Here is a 22,391-nt window from a genome sequence, read left to right as displayed (position 1 = left end):
GTACAGATCCATCGTTCTCGGTAAACTCATTTCCTCTACTTCCCTAAAATCATGTTCCTTCAATCGTACCCATCGCCGATAGACACAAGTGATTGTGCAACGAACGTAGAGGATATTTTTGCACACTAGTAGTAGTCTCGCCCTCTATATCAGTTGGTACGATAATCACAGTGGATTAGTAGTAGGCGAAAACCTCAGAGAACTAAGTTCGCCGACCGCAAGGGCATGTCAGTAATCATTTCAGTGAACCGACAAGAGCGAAAGCTATTGAAAATCTAGCAGAGCAAGTCACAAGTAAAGTTGGGCCACAGGGGCAGGTCCGAGCAACCCGCCACACGTCGGCCCCACCCGTTTTCGAGGTTGTTTTTGGATGACATGACGTCGATCGGGGATCTAGAGTTCCTAGTAGCTGTGCTGCTGGTTATCGTCGCAACCATCATCCAATCCATCCATCCTCTCCTCCTCCCTTCTTCCATCCACTACTTACCTGCACTTTTCAATTCCACCAAACACTCATACCCATTCGATATGGTAAGGCTTTGGCTAATCTTGGCGCGTCGAGAAACTAAAGTTCTATCAAATCTGTGCAGGAGAACTTCATCAGCTTGGCCAAGGAAGGATACGAGAAATACCAGGAATCTCAAGGGGGGGGAAACTCGGGCTGTACGTCCTGCTCCGCCGGGACGAGCATTTCGTTTTTTTATATCGGACTGATTCGTAACCTTGATGTCGCAGCTCAGCAGTACGGTAAGACCGGTGGCGCCGAGTACAACACTCCCAGCAACTCGAACGGGAGGAATGAAGGATCTGGAGAAGTTGGCTGTACGTCTCGCACTTGAACTGGTGTTCAACGATATTTGTCTTGATTGCTAAAATGGTTGAAAAATAGTCAACCACGAGGAGGTCATTCAGACTGCTCAGCAGCATGGATCCGGAGATAGCTCTCTTTTCTCCAGTGCGATGAGCTTCGTTAACGGTAACAAGGTGCGTCTATCACGGTCAGTAGTATTGTCTTCGGGGCTTTGGGCTGAAATATGAGGTGCAAATAGCAAGAGCACACTCAACCGGTCGATGAGGAGGCAGCACAGAGTGCCCACAGGCAGGCTTACCATGAAGGTTCGGCCAGCAACCTCAATGCTTCCTCCATGGGAAGCGCCGCTGCGCTCCAGGTACGTACCTTTTCTCACCCCATGCATCGTCCCTTTTTCGCCAATTCGGTCATATGCCTAATTCGGCCCTGCCACCATCATTCCACTCCATTCCAGGTTCTCAAGCAGTTCACCGGTGGCTCGGGCTCGGGCGGCGGTTCTCAGAGCCAACTGATCAGCATGGCGATGGCGGAGGCCAGCAAGTTGTTCGACAGCTCTTCGGGCGGCAGCGGTGGTAACAAGCAGGAGGCCGTCAACGGTGCTGCGATGACCGTTATGAAGTTGCTTGTGCAGAGTAAGTTCAGCGGTGCGACTGGAGGGAGCAACAGCGGCGGGTTGAGCTCGATGATGAGCTTGGTACGTGACTCTTGTTGTATCTTGAGGTCTTGAAGATGTGTCTGATACGATTGATTCGGGGATTTGATGCAGGCTTCCAAGTTTATGTAATCAGTTGACGGAAAGAGATCGCAGGGAAGAACAGACAATGTAATACGATGATCTGTACCACCAATTTGGGCGTGTTGTCGGATATGTGTGCGGTCTTCGGTAGTGCTTGCTCGACAATGGACTTGATATCGCACCTCGGCTTTATTTGACGCTTGCAGCTTGAGGATCTGAAGCTTGATCTTGAAGTGGACGAATTGAGGGTAGCGCTCGAGGGGTTGGGATGGTGATGATGTCTGCGATGATGCGAGACGAATGCTGAAATGCGATGAGGGATGCGTACAGACGATACAGATGCTAGGAGCCATGATGGGGTGCTGGTACAAATGCGGGATGATGCAGAACGATGCGGGAAGCAACGAGACAAAAAAAGCAGCAGGAACGGATCAGGCGACGGAAGAACATAATAATGATAGGAATAAAATGGCAGACAAGAAAGTAGAGGCATTAGAAAAAGGGAAAGCGATAATGAAGTAGGAGGCAAGTATAAAGATAGTATGAGGCATTATGAGGCGATATAATACGAATGCGTGCGATGATGTGTATGTGCGATGATGTGTATGAGCAATGTACAGAGATGATGTTTGTGTTGAGATACATGGGGCCAGCAAGGGGCGATGCGATTAGAGAACAGGCCAGTAGTATAGTGTTCATGATGGTCGATCAAACGAGAACGAGAACGATGCAGATGACCCCTGTAGGGTCTGGTCAATGGAGGGGAACCCGAAGTCAAGCCTTCCTTTTTGAAGAGGCTTCGATGTAGGTGGCGGCGATCCGAAGTGGAATCCGCCGTTGTCGTGCTCCGAGCGAGATTTTGCAAGGGAAAACAAGAGTGGCTCCGAAACATGCGATTCCGGACTGAGGATAACAGGGGACGAGAACGAGAACCCAGGTGGCGACGAAGGTGGGGTAGGAAGGGTGTCGGGCTCGGGCGAGCTTGAGGCGTCTGAGAAGGCAGGTTCCAGGGACGGTGCGCGCGACGGGGGCGAGGTAGGTGTAAAGGATGGCTCTCTTGAATACTTTTCGTTGAAAGTTGGGAACGTTGGCTCATTGGCGAGATGCCTTGAGGGAAGTGGTGCAACCTTGCGCCGTCGGCCTTTCAAAGGTGGCGGCGAGGTGGGTGACCACGCTGGCAATAGAGGAGAGGAATCTGTGGACGGTTGTGATGAAGACAGGGTGGATGGATGATCAAATACAGTCGCAAAGCCCTCCGATTCGTCGGATGCGACGGATATCGGGGGTAACATGCGCGTTATAGACGACGAGTCCAATACCACAGATGGTCTTGAGGACTGATCCTGCGAAGTGGATACTTCGGAGTGCCCGGACGTACGTCTTGATGGAAGGGGCATCATTGCGGGCTTCCCGAAGAGAGGATGAGCATTAGATGGCCGCGACACAGCTGACATGTCTGTTGTAGGAGATGAAGTAGAAGTTGCGTGGGGTGTGGAAGACACCGCCGATGTGATCGATGGCCCGTCCTTGGCGAGCGCAAGCGACAAAAATGATGACGGTGCAGGCGCACGAGGAGTAAGGGGGTAGAATACCGAGCTTGAAGAATGAGAAACATCTGTAGCAAATATCGACTTTGCATGCAGGGTCGACGATGGAAGCAAGTTCGGTTCGCTGGGTTTGAATTGGAACTCCGATGGCTGTGGCGTGGGAGTAGGTGCAGACAAAGGAGACGTCGCCTCTTTGATAGACCTTTTCGGCAAGGCAGCTAGCTTCCTGCGTCGTCCTTTTGTCGCCGGGGCTGGAGTGGAAGAGGCTGGTGGTGCAGGCATATTTAGACATATATCATGCATTGCATTAACAGAATCGGCTAGATCGACGACATGCGCAGAGTACCGTGTGCGAGACTCGGCGTAGTCGTGCGGCGACAGGATCGCGAGGGCAGAATGCTTGAGAATCTTGGGCGCTGGCAGCGAAGAAGAGTCATGTTCCTGCCAGTGTGCTTCGAAGACCAATGGAGTTTTTGTCGCGGAGACATGTGGCTGATAGAAAGTCAGCTATGGGGTGACAAAAAGTCAAGATCAACCAGTAATGCTCACTGGAGGTGTCTGAGACGGTGCCTTCCAAGATGGTTGAGAAGATACCTGAGACGTATCGTAATTAGAACGTTGATTGAGAAGTCGTAAGGTGGCACACCCAGTAAGACTTCGCACCGAAGAGTCACTGTTCCTTGCAGAGATAAGGGTCTGTTTATGTTGTATCATAAATCTAGACAATAGGTCTTCCGTCTGATATTAAGAGGACGTGAGGCAACACTCGGAAAACCGATGAGAGAAATTATGGCTCACTGGGCACGATGCTCGAGAATTGAGGCTCTTTACGAGCAGCCATTTCTGCACCATAAAAAGCGCCTCGTGTGCCCACGAGCTCTGTAGTGCCATATATCTCGAGATAAAGCCGTCTTTAAGACGAGACAAAATATCTGGTACTAAGGTTCCAGTGGCGACCGCTGCAATTTGAGCGCATGTATAATTTGTGCGATCGTACTGTTCTTCGTACAGGTCCTTCACGTCGTGGACGGCCCGAAGATAATTGAGCGAGAGGAGCTCTGCGATATCGTATCGTACGCCTAAGGAAATAAAATCTGGTGTGATGCTAAGTGGAGCCGGAAATTTCAAGGAAACCGAAAGCGTTAGGGAGGCCTGAGGATTAACAGTAGGAAACACGATAGTACAAGAGTGGGGAGATTTGGTAGCAAGTTGAAAGAGGCTGTCACTGTCAGCAGAGATAGAACGCCAGACAGTATCGATAGAATTTGTGTGCGGGGTCGACGCCATAGTCCATACGACGGCGGTAGCGGACAGCTGTGAACGGATAATACGAATATAGCATTGAGTATGTTCATCCGCGTGAGAAACAGCTTCCGCCGTTTCTTTGTCGCTCCGGCGCCGGTTCGGCATGATCAATTCAGGTTCCGCTCCTTTGTCCACTCGTATCTGACGACAAAGGCGCTTTGTACACCACCATTCCTCGCCCGCGAGCGAGCCCGCCATCTCACATCCATACCAGCGATGGTACAGCATAACCTTCATATGCGCCTGCAACAAGCGCAGAACAACATATTTTCTGCGATTGCTGGAGGCCCTTCATCTCTTCACCGCTTCCAGAAGGACTGGTTGCATCTCTCTACAGACTTCGAAGACGAATGTCGTCTGAACGGCGTGGACGAAGAGCTCAGCCAGTTAGCTCACTCCACAGCCTCTATCATTGCGACGCTATCCGGCAGTTTTCTTAGGCTTGACTCTGTTGAGAAGGAGCAACGAACACAACTACTATCTGCTATCGAAAGGAAGTCTCGTAACGTCAAGGAGGTGAGCAATTGAGTTTCTTCCACTTAAATCAATACCTGATGAGTATCACTGTAGCGGAGCAAGACGGATGGCGCCCTAGTTTGGTTTCTGGAGAATATACATGACCCTTATCCCTCAGATGCTACCTTGACGTCTTTATCCTCCGCGACATCTCGCTCTGTTGCTACCATAACCAAATCCTTCCTTGAGCTACGAAAACAAGTCGGATGGACTACCCTCATTCGTACTCATTTTGGTGGCTCTCGTCCTGCGGCAGTTGAAGCTGCACGTCGCGCATATCTCCACGTTGATTCTTCACACCCTCTCCCGGCGCGTGTTCAATCCGCATTCGACTCCATAAAGTCCAAGGCTGAAGCCCTCGTCTCACCAAAACCGACTCCTTATCCTAAGGTTGTGGCAAAGAGCAATGTCCCTTCTACCGCAGCATTCCCCAGCGTCCACGGCGAAGACGAAGACGAAGATACTACACCACCAGCTCCCATCGCCGGCCGTAAACGTCGTGTCGATGAAGCTACTGAAGCGGAGAACGCCTCGCCCTCCGTCTCTATTGATGGAAGAGCCTTGAAGAGATCAAGGTATGTTTTGAACATTCTATCTGCACGAGGCAATCACAGACCATTGTTTTTCCCAGGCTTGACCCTTCCAAGCCGTCGCCATTGAAGCCAGTGCTATTAGCCAAGATCAAATCAAAACCTAAAAAACGCTCTTTCAACTCACGCAGACCCGCGTTAAGTGTCGACGGGCATAAACCCCGAGTGTCATCACCTCTGGCCTCATCCTCCTCCATCACCCCACCCTCCACGTCCGGTGCTATCGGGCACAAGCCCAGAAACCCGTCACCTTTGGCCTCGTCTTCTACCACCCCGCCTGTCACGTCCGGTGTCAACGGACACAAGCCCAGAAAACCGTCACCTTTGGCTTCCTCTTCTATCACCCCGCCTGCCGCGTCCGGTGTCAACGAGCCCCGAAAACCATCACCTTCGGCCTCCTCTTCTATCACCCCGCCTGCCTCGTTCGGTGTCAACGGACACAAGCCCCGAAAACCGTCACCTTTGGCCTCCTGTTCCATCACTCCATCTTCCGCGTCCAGTGCCAACGGGCCCAAGCACCGAAAACCATCACCCTTGGCCTCTTCCACTACCCCACCCTCATCTGCTCCGGTCACCTCATTGCCTTCAATTCCTTCATCTCCTCCGTTGCCTCCACCACCTCCCATCAGTCGCAAGCGTCGTCCACCAGAGTCAGAGCATGACACATTGCCAGGGCACAAGCGGCCCCGATACCTGTCTAGTCCCTCTTGTCCTCAAGTGGCCCCCGAACCTCCTCCCTACCAGCATACATTTGCCGTACCGGAGCTCTTCCTTCCTAGCGATTGGTCCAACGGTCAGTTCACCTCTGTAGCAGCTCAGTGGCCTAGCGAGTCTATGCCACCCTCGTCGGCTTTCCAGTCGTTCGACTCTTTTATGCACTACCCTCCCGTTCCCACACAAGACACGATCGACACCAATCCACCCAGCTCCTTCCCATTATCGTCATCGATACCTTCGCCACCTCCCCCATCTTCTGCTGCGGCCCTGGACCACGAGCTGCAGACGGTATGCGAGTCCATTCTCGAGGTGTTTGGTACTCGGCCTCCTGAGCTTTCTGCGATGGATACTGGATCGGACGGAAGTGGGAGCGGAACGAGTAGTCCTCAGACGCCAAATAACGAGGTCTATGGGAGTGGGATGGGATGGAACCAGGGCGAAGTGTTTGCGAACATGGGCGGACTTGATGGGACGGGGGCAAAGGGCGAGCCACCTTGGATCACAGGGGGTTACCCTGGTATCCATGGATTTGATGCCTCTAACCTCGACTTCGACATGAATACCGTCCCGCAGTTCGACTTGGCCGCGTTCGCGCCACCTGCTCTACCATTCCCGTCAGATCTCCCCTTCTTCGAGCAATCCTTTGCAAGCCAGCCTGACGACGACGTTGCTACCAACGCGTTAATGGAGATGTTGATGATGCCGACCCAGCCGACATCCATGACTCCTTCTTGGGACCCCATTTCGATCGATCAGCTGCAGGACATGCAACTACAGGAGTGGTGCAGTCTCTTTACAGATTCCACCTAGTCCGTTGAGTCTATCATCCCTTTTCTTCGTTCTTCGATTTCTCCGTTCGTCTTGTTATACCTGTCTTTATTCATGGATCCCCAGCATACGACGTCGAAGGAGGTGTAAATCCACCTCTCCGTCTGTGTTGTCCGATCTTCATCTTACATCTTTTCTCACTTCCATCTTTCTATTCATGGAGCCCCAGCATACGACGTCGAAGGAGGTGTAAATCCGCCTCTCCGTCTGTGTTCTCCGGTCTTCATCTTCCTTTTTCATCTCATACTCCCATCTCGACGTCGAATGAGGCGTAAATCCACCTCACCGTCAGCATGGCCTATCTCTTTCTGTGCTCCTGCTTTACTCTCAACCACTTTCAATTCTACGCGCACCACTTGTCGTCCTGTATCCTCTAGTCCCGCATGTATTTTCGTGGTGCGCGCGTACCTCACACTGTCTGTCTTCCCGTTCACATCATTCATCTTTCCTCGGCATCATGTATCCCTCCCTCTCATGTATTTCTGCCGTGTCATCTCGTCGTCTTTCCGTCTTGCTTTGTGTTCGCTTTCGCTTTCTTCCTTTCGTCGTCGTGTTTTGCTCTCTTCCTTTGCCGCATCTTGCATCATCTTTCCGTCTTGCTTTGTGTTCGCTTTCGCTTTCTTGCTTTCGCCGTCGTATCTTGCTCTCTTACTTTGCCGCAACTTGCATCATCTTTCACCGTCCATTTTACTATACTCAGCATCATTTTTCAGCGCGGGCTCATAGTCCTGCAGTATCATCTCCCTCATCTAGACGCGATCGAACACCCATCAAGCTCCGATAACATCAAGACCCAAGATCTGCTACCCCTACAAGTCGAATTTCATGCGCGAACGCTTCCATCGACCCTCAAGACCAAGCTCCAAGTGCAACGTTCAAGAAAGCCAAGCCAAGTACATCCTCCGTCGTCCGAGTCGTCCTCCGTGAATTATACGTTGCGCTGTCCCCTTCCCTCAACGTCCAACAACACAATCGTCGAAGATACACATCACATCGCGCGAACCGTAGAACTGTGCGCAAGATTAGAGTCTGATGAGCCTGAGGGTGCGAATTTGAGGATGGCGTTAAGTTTTGGTGGAGGAAAGCACAACGATAAGTCTCTGCCCTCGTCTCGTCCAGATCATGATCGAGACCCACTCCCAGCATCCCGTCAATCGGTTAGAGCTCCAGCCCATCAGAGTGAAGACGCCACGAAGCTAGTACCCAGGTACATCAAGAGTCAGCCGCGGGTGACTGAAGAGATAGAGAGATAGATTGATGTAGAAGGCAGTCCGAGCGTGTTCTGAGCATGCATAGGACCGATACGGAACGGAGGCTAAGGTAATGTTACAGAGACTAGAAGACGTCTCTGAATATGTGAATCTCCATCCGGGGCCGGGCGAAGAAGAACCTAGAACAAGATTCGAGCGCTCAGGATTCGTTGACGAACGACCGAGAGGGGGAGCATGATGTGAAGCGTGAAACGCCTACGTCTTTCTGAGCATGTGCAAGAGCCTCTGCAGCAGGTAAAGGTCCCGCCAAGGCAGCCAGACGTTAATCGACAGCGAAGGTACGCCCATCAGTTCTCTACCTGGCGAGCGAAACAACAAAGATCTACAAGCAACTCAGCAAGGTTGATGAAGGGGCGACTGCAAGATGGAGACGAAGCACAGGACACGTCCTTTCAGATGGAGAGCCACAAAGACAGAGGGTAAGCTCGAGGTAAGCGACAGCAAAGGTACGTTCTTGAGCTCAATTTTTCTTGTACGGTCCATGGTGAGGGAGTCTGTCGTTCGATGGAGCGTCCATAATGCGGTAGTGGATCTGAGAAGGAGTCGAAGTAACTACACGCACGGAAGATAGCATTGATCATGGCGGTATGGACTCAGGAAATATAGCGAGGGTATCGCTGATATCCCTAAGGTCGAGTGAGCAGACTTGAGCGCGGCGCGACATTCACGGAGTTCCCAATACGTAGGATATATACGCACTATCTACAAGACATCACGTCGAGTTCCCGACACTCCCATCAAAGGTGAGCACTCACAGGATTTCTATTGTTCCTGTGCAAGACGCAGGGCGGCATAGAAACATGAAAGGCAGGTGAGTGATACTTTGATTTCGAGTATGATCGTCACTTGCCCGGTCTACTCTCACGAGTGACATTCTCACTCTCCCTAAAGTATGTACCGTTCGCGCCACCACCTCCTCGTCATTCCTAGATAGTTCATTTGACCATAATAAATTTATGATCTTCCTCGATCATCATTATGGCCTCCCCTGTATCTACATGTGTGTGCTCGAGCAATGAACTTGACGAAGAAAAGTCATCTCCAGGAGGTGCCCAGCTCTTCAACGTCGTCCGACTGGAGCACACAACCAATAGCCTAGTTGTAAGCACAAAGAGCTCTGGTCCTCCTGGTACATGGGGGTTTCTATCCCACGCACTGCGACCGAGCGTTGGCGTTGAAAAGTAAGCAAGACGACCAAGGATGATTGATTCCAAGCTGTATGTTCTCGAATGTCATACGACGGCTGCGCTCAAGCACGACTACACGACGGGGCAAGATACTGGTATCCGCGAGGGAAGCTACGAAGACGGTGCGTGTAAGGAGGCGAATGAGTGTTTGTCTGATGGGGAAGCCGTCTCCTATGAAATGCAGCCGTTGATGACCATGATCATTATAAAACATCACGCCCAGGTATCGGTCCACAATAACTCTGAAACAATGGGACAAGGCCACACAGCGCCCGGCCAGAGTTTCCAGCATCAGGTCAGAGGAGAAATGAGGAGGAATTTGCCGATCCACGGCAGATTATTCGTGCAAAGAACGCACCTAGAGCGATGAATACGGCGAGCCTAGCAGACATACGGAGGTCTGGTACTGTAAAAGACGTGTTCTCTGTCTACCGGGACGTGTTCCATTTAGTGGCCAATAAATGGGACCTTGTTCGGGCGTACACCTCCGTAAAAGACCCGCATCTTGTGGAGTACCTCGATCGCGTCAAGGGGGCTGTAGAGGATTTGCTTCAGAAGGTCGCTTTCCTCGAGAGTAGCCGCCTGACGCCTTAGATGAAGCGAAATGGTTCCCCGACGATAAAGAAACTGGTGGATGACAGAGGCATGACTACTCGTGGGCTGACGTACATCGAAGCAATGCTTCGACCGGCAAGATAAAGGTATGTCGTTCAAACATCGGAAAGTGAGAGCAGGGTGCTAAGCAAAGGACTGTCACTACATACCGTAGAATCTCGAAGAAGCCCACACTAGCGGTAATGCTGAAGACGCTGTGCGTTCCAGCGCCTACAAGATCCTGTAACAGCATGTGCTTCTCAGCGTCCCTGTCAGCTTCTTGCTGGGTGTCCGTAGCGGGAGGCGTACGCGCAGACAGTAACGGGAGGTAGGAAGGGCGAGGAAGAGAGATGTTTGGTATGGGTCTTTCTGACCATGCCCTTGTAGAGGATTTTGGTTTGTGCTCACCACGGAGGTTATCCCTCGCTGACGGATGAGATAAGTGGAAGTTCAACTTGGGCGGAGCGAGACGTGATACCAGTGGTCAGAGCTGGAGGGAACTGTATATCAACGAGTAGGTACGAGAATCCCAGGTGACAAGCGAGATCGCAGCCCCAGCCTCGCTAGCGCTGCAGAGTTTCGAAGAACGGTGGAAGAGGGCAAAAGACGATGACAGGGTCGTCGTCTCTCGAGGTCGTCTTGTCAGGTCTTCGGCTAACCTCGTCTTGGTCTTGTCCTAGGCGGCGGCATCGGCCGGCCTCGTCCCTCGATGTGGCGCGCCGCGTTCTTGTCAACTCGGGCTCTCAGATCAAGTTGACTCACGGCGTTCGCATGCACTTCCCTAAAGCTAAGCATTTCATACTCATGGACAGCGTCGCGTTGAAAGGGCCTTCCTTAGACGTCTTCTTGATATCTGGCACAAACGGTGGCTCGCTCTCTTCACACGTCTGCGCCACAAACCAAGATGACGACTTCAACCACCATCGATTGTCACCAATCATCTCTTCTTGCCCTTATGTATTAGCATTATCTCTGTGTTGTATAAGGTGACTAAATGTTTAGCAGGCTACAGGAATAAGCCCTTGAGTGTTTCCGTCGAACTTTCATTACCCTGGTTCCGTCGCTACTCTTCCACTTCTAGTCGTTTAGTTACAAAGTGTTAGCCTATCAAATATCGCAGCCAGGAGAACTGATGTAGCTACTGATGGCCACAGCCTCGCCCACACATGCGACTTACCGGTTTTCTGGCTGAGACCGAGGAATATCAGAACAAGGGAAACATAAAACACGTACAGTTGCTGGATCCTAAACTGTGGCTTCATCCAATGGCCATGTTCCGCATTGACGGCGAAGAACACGCTCGATTAAGTTCCCCGCATCGTGGGACACAGACACCTGCGAATAAATGAATCAGGGCGTCTTCAGTAAGGCTGTGTAAAACTCGCGACCACAAGAGGTGACGGCGAGGGATGCTCGTAAAACTACGTACACTGGAGCACGAATATTGCATAAATGGACCTTGGAAGGTCGCTGCGTCAGTATCGTGGCGTGGAAACCGAGAAAAACCATCTGGCCACATATAGAACGTGCCTGTATATGACGAGAGCTCTGTCCATAGCACCATGCAGTCCAGCGTCTATAAGCTACTGCAACAGCCTGAGACTATTCCAGTAATATCCGTCGAAGAGGGCTCAGGTAATGTCCGTTCTAGATGATAGTTGAGAACGAGTCAGCGACAGTGGGGGATAGAGTAATAGAGGGCAGAAACATCATCAACTGTTTGTTTGCATATACCGATTAAGACAAAGGTCTCGTCTCCGGAGTGCTCGCGATGGAGGAACTTGGTCTAAAGCGGTTTGATACGCTTGAGCCTCGAATGTCGAGAACGGCATACATCGTCTAGACTCTCGGGCGGTGTGAGGTTCATCAGAGATATCGTAGAATAGTTTGCGGGAGCGGATAATAACGATCCATGGGCTATGAAGAGGAGATTTTCCGGTTCCCGCCATTCCTGGAGGGTAGACCGAGCGAGTAGTCCATAGGATGTAAGTCGGAATTGCCGGGGAATGTCAGCGAGAAGATACGTCATCCTGGTATACTTATGCACAATCCGTGATGACTAGAGGCTATTGTTAAACGTGGCGTCGTCGCGAGACTCGAGGAAGCACTTTCAGTACCGTCAGAACCTTATAGTCCGCTCCCTGCAGAATTTGCCAGTGGAACGTCCGCAGAGAAGAAGGACCTGACCTAGCGAGACTCGAAGACGGAAGGTGAGAGTAGAAGGTGACCACTGCGACAGGAACAGGATTTTTATACGAACCGACAGGCCCCGGGCGAAAATATTGCTGTGTATTGTCACTCAAGAAGGCCTGACCTCACGACTTAAAAGTGTGATGTGAACTCACCAACCCACGAAACGCAGTTGTACGACGATGAAATGAGATAGGGTGCTGGAATTGCGGAAGAGACGGCCTCCTATATTCAATCATTCTTGCGGAAACGGATAGGGGTCACTCACAGAGCTCTTGTAGGTATCGTAAACAACAGGAAGTCTCCGGCCGGCAGAAATCTTGCAGAAACGAGAAGTCTTTGGTGACAATAGTTGATACATTGAACTACTCAACTTGATTGTCGTTGTGCTTGGCCAGAGTTGAACATCAATGTAGTATCCGATCAAGAAAGTGTTTGGCTTGAGTATGCGGTACGCCGAACGAAATATGGGCCGTTGAGGTTTCGAGTGTCTTGAAGAACTTGAAGTGGAAGGATGATGGCCGGGATGTGATGGTCGGATTCTGTGGGATACTAGGAGAAAGTCAACACAGAAGGATAATGCGCGAATACAGGATGACAACGGCGAATACAGGAGGACAACCGCTAATACAGGAGGACAACCGCTGATACATGAAGACAACCGCGAATACATGAAGACAATCGCGAATACAGGAGGACAGTCGCGGATACAGGAGTTTGAGCGGATACAAAGCGAGCGGCACGACAGGACGAGAGCAATGAAAAGCGATGAGGGGAAAATTGACGAGTGAAACACAAGAGGACAAGGGTCAAAACGAGATGGAAGCGGTTGCAGACAAAAAGCAAGAAGAGACGTTGAAACAGGAAAGAGAAAACCACAGCAGACAGGAGACGGGATTACAGATGTAAAGGATGGATGGAATGGGAAGCCATTAGCTATGTATGAGGATAACATGAGAGGCGCGACAACGATGAGTAAAAAAATGATACAGATGATTGAGGATGGTCTAAGATGATGCGTGAACATGGTATAAAGCGAGCGGAAAACAAGAGGGAAATCAGGATGATACAAGATGATACAAGATGATACCAGATGATACAAGACGGTCCAAGACGATACAAGGGATGAGATCAGGGGCTGACCATATATACGAATAACTTATGGCGGAGATGTGGTGTAGCGATGGTTAGGTGGCGAGGTGAGAAACCTGAACGACAATGACGACGAGCAGCAAGTCGAATGTAATAGGAATGATGGTCGGTGGGAATGATGATCATAACGGAGTCGCTGATAATTTAGAGTCCGTGAGCGAAGTGATGGGGGGATGAGTGTCAGAGTCCTGCGGCAGGGCACTGAGGGCCTTGGTGCCAACGATGATTTGCGACTGGGGGGTTGCAGTTCCTGATGCAGGAACATTCTGTAGCATCAGCAGGCGTAGTCGTCGGAGATGCATTGTGTATATGGTCCAAGCATATGGCTGCCCTCGAGGTCAGTGGTTGCCCATGGTAGGAGACGCCACCTTCGGTGGTTCTAGAAACAACCATTCGGAATGGGTCGATTTCCGCCGTGGAGCCTGGAGGAGCTGAATCAGAGAGCTGGAGACCCAACATAGAAGCTTCCGGTCTACTTCAGAATAAAGCGTCGCTTGCACCGTCTATCCAAACTCGTCTGTGGAACCGACTACGCGATCTACACCCTTCCCCTTCTGCTTGCCATAACTGACAACTGCTTCATCAGGATGGAAAAGGTCGCCTGCAATCCCTTGCAAGTCTAATCCTGTCGCTCGCCCGCCTTTGGCATGTCGCATACTGCCAAACATGTCGGGGGAGGGCGGCGCTTCATATATGGATGGATGGTACATCCATGCTTGCGAGGGAGAGCATGCAAGATTTGAATCAGGATGGCGCACCGACGTGAGCAATGATTGAGAGGGGCTGGAAGGCGGGGTCAAGAGCCTGGATGACGATGAGGACGACGAGAAGATTGAAGACGATCGGGAGGACGATGACGAGCGAGAATCGTCGGAGAATTCAGTGGCCGTGAGCGAAGGGGTGCGTTTAAAGAGCGTGTTCGATGCGCGATCGGGTGGACCGGAAGACGGAAGCAAACCGGTATACGGCTGCGCGCCTGGAGGCGAAGGTGAACTGGAGAACGGAGGTAAAATTGGAGACGGATGCAAATTGGAAATCGGAGGTATCTGCGCGGATGGGGCAGATCGCCGTTTCGGCAAAGGTGCAACCTTTCGTGTGCGGGGTGGCGTCTTAGGCTCTGATGCAGACGAAGGACTCGATGATGGATGTGTTGAGAACTTCGTGGGCATCGGTGAGTGTATGCTTTCCAGGGATACAGCCGCCTTAGAACTCGGTTGTTGGGTGTCCGTGGTAGGAGGCGACACAACCTTTGACGGCCCTCGAGAAAGTCGTTTAGGAATGGGTGCAATTTTGCGAGGCTTCCTCGGCGAAGACGTAACTGGAGGCTGGGATTGACTCGAAGACTCAGCCACGGAGCCAGTGCAGGATGACGGGGTCCTTTCCAGAGGCTTTGCAGGAGAAGGTGGAGAGTAGTGTCGAGGCACTGCCGACAGCAAGGATGGAGATGATACGTCTTCGTGTTTGGCCGGAGAGGGTTCGAAAGGTTTCGTGTCAACCGGAAAGGATAGAGGCTCAGGCGTTTTGAGCGGAAACAGGGACAACGGAAAGCTAATGGGCGGTAAAAGCTCTTCCTTCTTTACAGTAACCACGTGTGGGGGTGATTTATCTCCAGAGACTCCGTCGCTCTGAATATGTGTGTTCGCGATGCTTTGCGATAGCATATCAATATCTGAAGGCGTCGGCGACGTCGACACTTTGCGCAGACCACGACAGAGCACTGGTATGGCGAAGTCACGTTTCTGGGAAGTCAGAACTTGCCGGCGTACTTCTGCTTCTTCTGTAATGTAAGCCGCAGGGAAAGCGTATGGAGGGAGACGAGATGAAAAGGGATCCCGGATAATGGAGAGCGGCGAACGCTACAGAGGTGGACATCATTTGTTCAGTGTGCGGATCCAGACACTGAAAGAACCCTATGACCATACATATCGTGTGCCGGGGCTAGGTTTGCGCAACTTCGGCGAAAGAGTTCGGGCACGATGGGAGGCAGGCGAGGGGGAAGATTGAGATGGTGTGGCGTCTCGGACAGGAGTAAGGTTTTTGAATAGAGAGTTAAAACATAGTTTCCCCTGAGCATCAGTTGCAGCCAGAATGCTCTGGAGGATCGAAGCCATCAGAACTCCACAAATTTCTCGGATGACGGTCGTACACACCGTAAAAGAATGCGGTCGTGAGGTTGTCCAGGATAGAAACCCTTGCTGATGAAGGTTTTGGCGCGGAGGGAGGGGGGTTGGGTTCGTCTGTAGAGGAATATTAAGTTGAAGACTCATACTACTCATAGTCAGTGAATATACCTTCGGGCTCACTGCACCAGCAAGTGGTCGCTTCAGTGTCGCGACCATCAGACGCTCGCGCGTCATCGACAGCCCTTTCTGCGCCCACTGCGTCACAGTATCTGAGAAATGGGTCTCGTAAAAGACGCGTATATGTGATAGATGTTCTGGTACAGTGCAGCCATTTTGTATCGTCGCGTCGATGCACGCCCGAATGACGCGAGTACATCGGGCTTCAACCTCAACCTTCAAGCGACCTGCGGCCCATAGATAAGACCGTGAAAGGCTTTCCGCGACCGACGATTTGATTCCGAGAGCAATGAGATCGGGTGCGAGGGGCTCTGGAAGCTGTACGATAGCAGAAGGGAGAGCGCGTAAAGTAGCCGTCGACGGTATGCCATCAGAGTGCAGCGGGATATGGCCCAGCAGACTATTGATTGAATGCGCTATTGAGGCGAATGACTGTAGAAGCTCGTCATGCTGCATAGGGCGATTTGTAGGTAGAGGCATCCCTAGCTAAAATGGAGGCTAGATGAGGCGACCAAGTGGCATACTCAAATGACAAGTTCGGTGGCGCGGCTGCAGAAGAAGGATGAGAGCGAAACGGGTGGCCGAACTTTTGTTCATCGGCAACTCGCTCCCCACGTGCAACGAGGCTGACCCCACACGTTTTCCAAATCAGGCCGTATTTCTGCACACATTCCTGGCTCTCGTCGATGCTCTGCTATGGACGAATCTCTCAAACGAGAGTTGGACGACGCAGAGCCCAACTTTCTCCAGACTCTCCAAGCTGGCCCCACCGCATGGAAAACTTTTGCTTCCAGCTGGTCCCGGATTCAGTACAAACTCGAGCAAAGTGCCCAATTACGCACATTGCATACCGACACGATGTCCCTTGCCAAAGTGGTCTCAGCGCGAATTGGCATCCTCGCCGACACCTTCCTCACTGTCTACTCCGATTCCAACAAACTCACCACCGAATTCATGGGGGATGTGGACCAAACCCTCAATCAGTTCGGCATGACCTCCGACAGCACTGTGCCATCATTCGAATTTACATCGACAGAGCTTGCTCATGTGCACAGTCAGAAAGACACGGAGGACGTGAGGACGCCCTCGCCACCATTCCAGGTCTTTGACTATGAGGAAGACACTACACCACCCCCACCTATTTCTGGCGTTAAACGCCGCGCGTCGTCCTTGGACGCGTTATCCACCGATTCTCGCGACGATGTCGCACAACGACCTCATAAACGCGTCCGGTAAGGCTAATGTACATCATATCAGAGGTCAAGTCTCACTCATTGTTCTCGATTAGCACAAGTGTAACCGCCCCACCGACTCTGCCCGCAAATAACTGTTATGCAGTCCAGACTCCCATCCTCTCGCGCACATCACCATCATCTGCAGCGCGCGTTGCGAGCCCACCCGCCCCGTCATCACCTCCGTCACCACCGTCACCACCCTCTCCCCCGACCCCAACCCCAACCCAAAACACCTCTCTTCCATCCACATCACCGACGTTATCTTCGTCCCGGAAACGACGCCTATCTAATGCAGAAGACGAACGCGACACAAAGCGCCCTCGAGGTGTATCTAGTGAAAGACCTCCGTACACGGTCGCCGATCCTATACCTTTAGACCAAGCCGCTCACGCTCTCGAGTCCTATATCTTCGGAGACCTCTTTTCTGCTCCCTCAGTATCGATGGATCAGATAGACAATTCTGCTCCTTTGGATATCAGTCTATTCGATTGGAATGCGTTTAACGCCGCGTACGCGGAACCTGTCCACTCTCAATCCATGCCTTGTAAGTCTCTTGCTTCGATGTACTCTTCTGCTCGACTCACAGGATATCTAGTCCTTGCTGCATGGCCTCAACTGGAAGTCGAGGAAAAGGCCCTCCAGGGTGTGAATATTATCAACCCTGATACCTCTTCTCTACCCCCTTTCCCCGACGCTGGTTTCCTTGGGTCGCCATCAAGTCATTTTCCCGACTTTCCCTCCTACACATCATCTTATTCACCGCCATCTGATGCCGGTTCACCGGACTCCCAGAGCTCACAATCCTCTATCGACTGGAGCCTGCTCAACACCAACTGGAGCCAACCCAGTATGGGCTGGAGCGAGCTTTCCGACTACCTATCTTCCCCGAAGTCATCCCCACAATCATCGCCCGCCAGTCTTGGAACTCTTCCTTCGTTTGACTCGTTATGCGATGCATTCACGTCGCCAGGGAAGCTCACCGATACGCCTGCGCCGACATTCGATTTTCTAGAACAAGTTTCCGGAGAGTCGTGTCAATTCAGTGGTGACATCGGTATCGAGCCATCCAGCCTGTGGTCAACGCTCTCCTCATTCTGGGGTTGAGCCTCGTCAAGGTCCCATTCCAATACTGGTGAACTCATTGTTCCTATATGGGATACCGTTGAAGCTTGCTTGCAGATCAGCCTGCACAGCTTTGCGCCTCCATGTCCAGCCCGCGCTCGGCCATGCTCCGTGGCCTTATCGCTCCATCGACAATCCCAACGAAGGTCTATCCGAAGGGCCCTTCACAACCACGTCGGTCGTTGCCCTTTCGTGACACATCAAGGCCATAGCGTCTTTCGGAACAATGCATGTCGCGTCCCCGATGTCGTCGACTTACAGCATGCGAGCTCCCGAATCGCTATTATGATGCCTACCGAAGTCTTGCCACAGCAGAGTTTTATGGCGAGACTTCGGACGACTTCTTCATCATTCAGAAGGTGAGCTCCTTTTGTTCGACGAATACGATAGTTATCTAACTTAAAGTTCTCTCTAGATCCTCCTGTGTTTCCTCGGTTCGTTTGCATCCAACCGGTCTTGCCTCCCCCGGTATTTCCCTGTCTCCTCGCTTTCTTCTTCCTTCTGTGTTTTGTTCTTCCTCCTATATCACGTTTTCCGCCCTGTATCACGTTCTCCCCCTTCATCACATACTCTACTCTATTCGCTGTATTCCCGTACTGTATTATGTTCTTCTTGCTGCTCTCTTCTTCCCCTGCTATATCTCGCCCACACCTGTATCGCCTACCACAGGCACTGCCGCATATATTTCTATCGTGATGCGTATCCTTTCCTTTTTTTATTAGCCTCAGTCTCTGTACTCTGTTCCTTTCATTTTTATCGCTCACACCTGTAACGCCTACCTCTGGCACCCCCGCATGTATTTCTACTGTGATGCGTTTTACCTTTGATTTTTGCGCCTCGATTTCTGCTCTCTATTCTCCTCTGTCTCTCTCTCGCTCACACCTGTATCGCCTTCCGCTGGCGCCCCCCGCATGTATTTCTATTGTGACGCGTGTTTCTCCTATTCTTTGGTTCGACTCGATTGTTTATTCATATCTATTTCGCACTGTACTCTCCATCACTTCCTCGCTTCGCTCTGTATCCTTGCATTGTTCTGTACCCTTACTTCTCGCTGTATCGTTACTCTCCTCCTCGTTTGTAGTACTTATCTGGCGTCCCACTCTCCTCCAGTTCTCAAACAAGACTCCTGCACGACGTCCGGCTCACATCCGCCGCGTCATCCGCTCATCTCCATCGTTTGCTCCTCAAGCTCAAGGTCCCAAGCTCCATCTTCAAGCTCAAGCTCCCAATCTCAACACTCAAGCATCGCTGGAAAGTCTCCCTCGCCCTTCAAGCTTCAACTTTCGCATGTCCGCCTCAATACTTCAAGATTCTTGGTTCGGGTCTCGAAGTCGATGGATGGTTTCTACATGAGTTCCCTCTCGGTTTTGTTTTGATGCTACAGTGAGATATACTGACGAGTTAGGCCAGAAGTACAACATCTAACTCTAAGCGGTTGAACTCGAGCACCCCCTCTACTCCCTCTCACCACCTCTCACCACGCGGCAGAATAATAAGGATATCGACAGGGAATCCAGCAAAGCAGAGCGATTGCATGAGATGAGGTGGCATGTGCATGAGCAGTCGTGAGTGGAAACGAGCATAGCAGGTGCAAACAGAATCCATTCGACCATGCAAAAAGAAGAATAGTAATGTATCAGAGACCAGACAAGGTCCATCAAAACTCAATGTCTCCCAGGCTGCCCAACCTCGTCCTCTATCCTCCACCTGCCCACCTCCTTCATCGCCTCCGCATCTCCTCTCGACAACTCCGGCGCACTCAACAACGAACCGATCATCGACCACGGATCCTCGCCACCCCCGAACCTCAACACATCCTGCTTATACCTCTCTCCCATCTCCCGATTGAGCGGATCCTTCGAGAAGAGTTTCTTCCAGACTCTGGACGCGATGGCTCGGTCGAAGATATAAGAGTAGTAAGTCGCTCCATATCCGAACAGATGACCGAACTGTGTCTGCCATGACGTGCCCTCGACGAACGGGATCAGACCTTTCCGCAGATACAGATCCGCGAAACTCTTCGTCGAGTCAAAATTGGGGTCCAGAGCGGCGGGGGAATGGTAGATCTGATCGAGCGCGGCGAGCAGGATTTGGCTGTGGGTATCGATGTTGTGGCAAGGGTCTTCGTGGTGGTTGCCCACTTTGCGTGCGAGGGAGGAGTTGGTGGATTCGAAGAGGGAGAGGACGGTAGGCGAGTTGAGGAAGTGTTCCATGAGGATGGAGGGGAGCTCGACGAAGTCGGTGGCACAGCGGGTACCGGAGACGTTCTGGTATTCTGTCCGACCGATCATAGCTGCAAGAAATAAACAGGTAAGTCCGACGAAGGTAAGCACATGAAAATAGCAGGTACGAACAATGCATAGCGTGCCCCATTTCATGGAACAAAGTGATTACCTCATGCCATTCGAGCACAGCAGGTCCCCGTGATATTGATGGTCGTCCGAATTCGGTCAACAATACGACGACAGGAAGCTGGAAGACACCATCCGACATCTGCCGACGGTGACCAGCCTCGAATTCCTCCGATATGTTGACCAGTCCGTGGCCACCTTCCGGTGGTTCGAGGTCGCCGGCTACGGGATCGTCGTCTGTCCGCCGCGAACACCGAACGGTATAATGTGCTGCTCCACTTGACTTCCCTCTTCGTGCGAACAGGTCAGTGTAGATCCAACCCAGCAGCCCATCCTTCTCGTCCACTACCTCCAACTTTCGTACATCCGAGTGCCACACCTCTCCCGTGGCGACTTCTGCTGGTCGAAGCGAAATCCCGTATAAGCTCTTGAACAGTCGCGAAAGCGCACGGAAAACGGCCCCAAGTGATAATGGTGGTAAGGCGACAGGCGGTGCTGGAGGTTCTGGTGGACAATAGTAATCCCGATCCCATGCTTGGATAATCGGCATAGGTCCCGTATTCAGGTGAGTCTGTTTCCGTTCGCTGAGTGTACGAAGTGCTCTCCGCGCGTGTGGTCGTGTTTGGTCTAGGAGCGAGTCCAAGAACTGGTGTACATTTTCTGTATATAATAGAAATTGAATATATTAGCATTTGCTCTCACTCAAATTACCTGACGTTAATATGTGAAAGAGAGAGGGATGCGCACCCGGAGATTTTGCCATCTTGTCCCCCAAAGCCATATGCGCAAAACTGTCCGAACCAACCAGCGTGGCAAGCTGAGCCCGCGCTCGCAGAAGGGCCTCCAATATGTCCACTTGCTCCGGTGTGCTCGAATTAGCAGCAAGGTATACTTTCCGCCGTGGCTCTTCCAGAGGGGCGGAGCGCATAATCATATGAGCTTGTAGTGAGCCGGGATACACGAGCAAATCGCGCTGCGTGAAGCGTGACTGTTGCTGTAATCTCGACCCCAACCCGTAATCCTTCAACCCGTTGAGCTCCGAAGACTTTATGGACGCAGGCGGTCGAGCACTAGATGCCTCGCCAAGGAACTGCCGACCAAGGACTAGGATCTCCGAAGATAATGACACGAAGCGGTCTCGCTGTGCTGGTGGTAAATTGATCCCCGACTTTTCGAAATCACGCCAGAATATGAGGGCTGTCTGGTACGCTTCCCGACTGAGCGTCCTTGTGATGGAAGGGTCATTCATGACAACCTTGAGAGACTGTGCTCTCCACGAAAAAGAAACCAGATTAGATCCAGTCCTATATGGGGTATTTAGAAGTACTGAATAGAGACGTACCTCATATAGACCAACATGGGTGTTCAACACATTCATGACCTCACACACCTGCTCATACGCCTCGTTCGCCGTCTCTACCCAGTGAGGATCTGGATGTGCGTTCCGTACGAGTTCTGCGAGGTCGATGACGGAGCATAACATGTCGCTGAGACGATCCAGGTTCTTGACCACCGCGAGGAGCTCATCTCTTGACTCTCGTGCACGTACTATTCGTTCAGTAAGGAGATGGGCACGTAGCAGTGTAGCTTGTGCTAGTTGGTGAAATGCAGCTGGTGAGGATAGTGAAGGTTGACCGAATAGACCTGATGAGGGCGATGCTAAGGAAAACCTCTTCGTAAACGATGGCGGTTGGTCGAAGAAGAACGCGAGGTCGTGGTCTTCAGAGGACGTGGATGCTGCCGATGCGAGATGTCGATGACCGATATTCGTGACCCGGCGACACCGCGTGGCACGTCGGAGCGTGCGCGAGAGCGACTTGCTCGCATTCCGAGCGAGCATCAATACCGACGACGACGATGAGGGGAAGGAAAGAAAGACGGAGGACGGGGCCCGAGCCAGAGCGTTTCGCCTCTAGCGAAATCTTTGGAATCGGGCGCT

The 22,391-nt window shown here is 51.8% G+C and overlaps 6 protein-coding genes across 6 annotated transcripts; 3 read left to right on the top strand and 3 right to left on the bottom strand.

The window, feature by feature from the left end:
* Window positions 1-460: 460 nt before the first annotated feature.
* On the top strand, window positions 461-2,011 carry STEHIDRAFT_117290 (uncharacterized protein). Its single transcript, XM_007298676.1, has 7 exons — window positions 461-531; window positions 591-663; window positions 736-822; window positions 890-984; window positions 1,050-1,169; window positions 1,266-1,505; window positions 1,578-2,011. Exons 1-7 carry the CDS (start codon window positions 529-531, stop codon window positions 1,593-1,595), a joined length of 636 nt encoding a protein of 211 aa, XP_007298738.1. The 5' UTR covers window positions 461-528; the 3' UTR covers window positions 1,596-2,011.
* A 231-nt stretch (window positions 2,012-2,242) lies between these two features.
* Window positions 2,243-3,935, bottom strand: STEHIDRAFT_106814 (uncharacterized protein; the record flags this gene model as incomplete). The annotated part of the gene is made up of 3 exons (XM_007298675.1): window positions 2,243-3,546; window positions 3,644-3,688; window positions 3,893-3,935. 3 exons carry the CDS (start codon window positions 3,933-3,935, stop codon window positions 2,243-2,245), a joined length of 1,392 nt encoding a protein of 463 aa, XP_007298737.1.
* Window positions 3,936-4,604: 669 nt separating this feature from the next.
* STEHIDRAFT_164556 (uncharacterized protein) lies at window positions 4,605-7,791 on the top strand. Its single transcript, XM_007298674.1, has 3 exons — window positions 4,605-4,915; window positions 4,970-5,490; window positions 5,547-7,791. Exons 1-3 carry the CDS (start codon window positions 4,616-4,618, stop codon window positions 7,030-7,032), a joined length of 2,307 nt encoding a protein of 768 aa, XP_007298736.1. The 5' UTR covers window positions 4,605-4,615; the 3' UTR covers window positions 7,033-7,791.
* A 6,156-nt stretch (window positions 7,792-13,947) lies between these two features.
* STEHIDRAFT_151567 (uncharacterized protein) lies at window positions 13,948-16,224 on the bottom strand (the record flags this gene model as incomplete). The annotated part of the gene is made up of 4 exons (XM_007298673.1): window positions 13,948-15,300; window positions 15,367-15,537; window positions 15,595-15,681; window positions 15,736-16,224. 4 exons carry the CDS (start codon window positions 16,222-16,224, stop codon window positions 13,948-13,950), a joined length of 2,100 nt encoding a protein of 699 aa, XP_007298735.1.
* Window positions 16,225-16,440: 216 nt separating this feature from the next.
* STEHIDRAFT_127086 (uncharacterized protein) lies at window positions 16,441-17,991 on the top strand (the record flags this gene model as incomplete). Its single annotated transcript, XM_007298672.1, has 4 exons — window positions 16,441-16,976; window positions 17,033-17,523; window positions 17,575-17,676; window positions 17,699-17,991. 4 exons carry the CDS (start codon window positions 16,441-16,443, stop codon window positions 17,989-17,991), a joined length of 1,422 nt encoding a protein of 473 aa, XP_007298734.1.
* Window positions 17,992-19,475: 1,484 nt separating this feature from the next.
* On the bottom strand, window positions 19,476-22,338 carry STEHIDRAFT_70842 (mitochondrial intermediate peptidase). The gene is made up of 4 exons (XM_007298083.1): window positions 21,795-22,338; window positions 21,200-21,716; window positions 20,456-21,112; window positions 19,476-20,394 (listed from the first exon to the last, which is right to left on the bottom strand). Exons 1-4 carry the CDS (start codon window positions 22,290-22,292, stop codon window positions 19,766-19,768), a joined length of 2,301 nt encoding a protein of 766 aa, XP_007298145.1. The 5' UTR covers window positions 22,293-22,338; the 3' UTR covers window positions 19,476-19,765.
* Window positions 22,339-22,391: the final 53 nt, after the last annotated feature.

This window comes from Stereum hirsutum (assembly GCF_000264905.1).
Source record: "Stereum hirsutum FP-91666 SS1 unplaced genomic scaffold STEHIscaffold_1, whole genome shotgun sequence".
NCBI classification, from domain to species: Eukaryota; Fungi; Basidiomycota; class Agaricomycetes; order Russulales; family Stereaceae; genus Stereum; species Stereum hirsutum.
The sequence above is the reverse complement of the archived record's forward strand: the minus strand, read 5'-3'. Positions and strand labels throughout refer to the sequence as shown.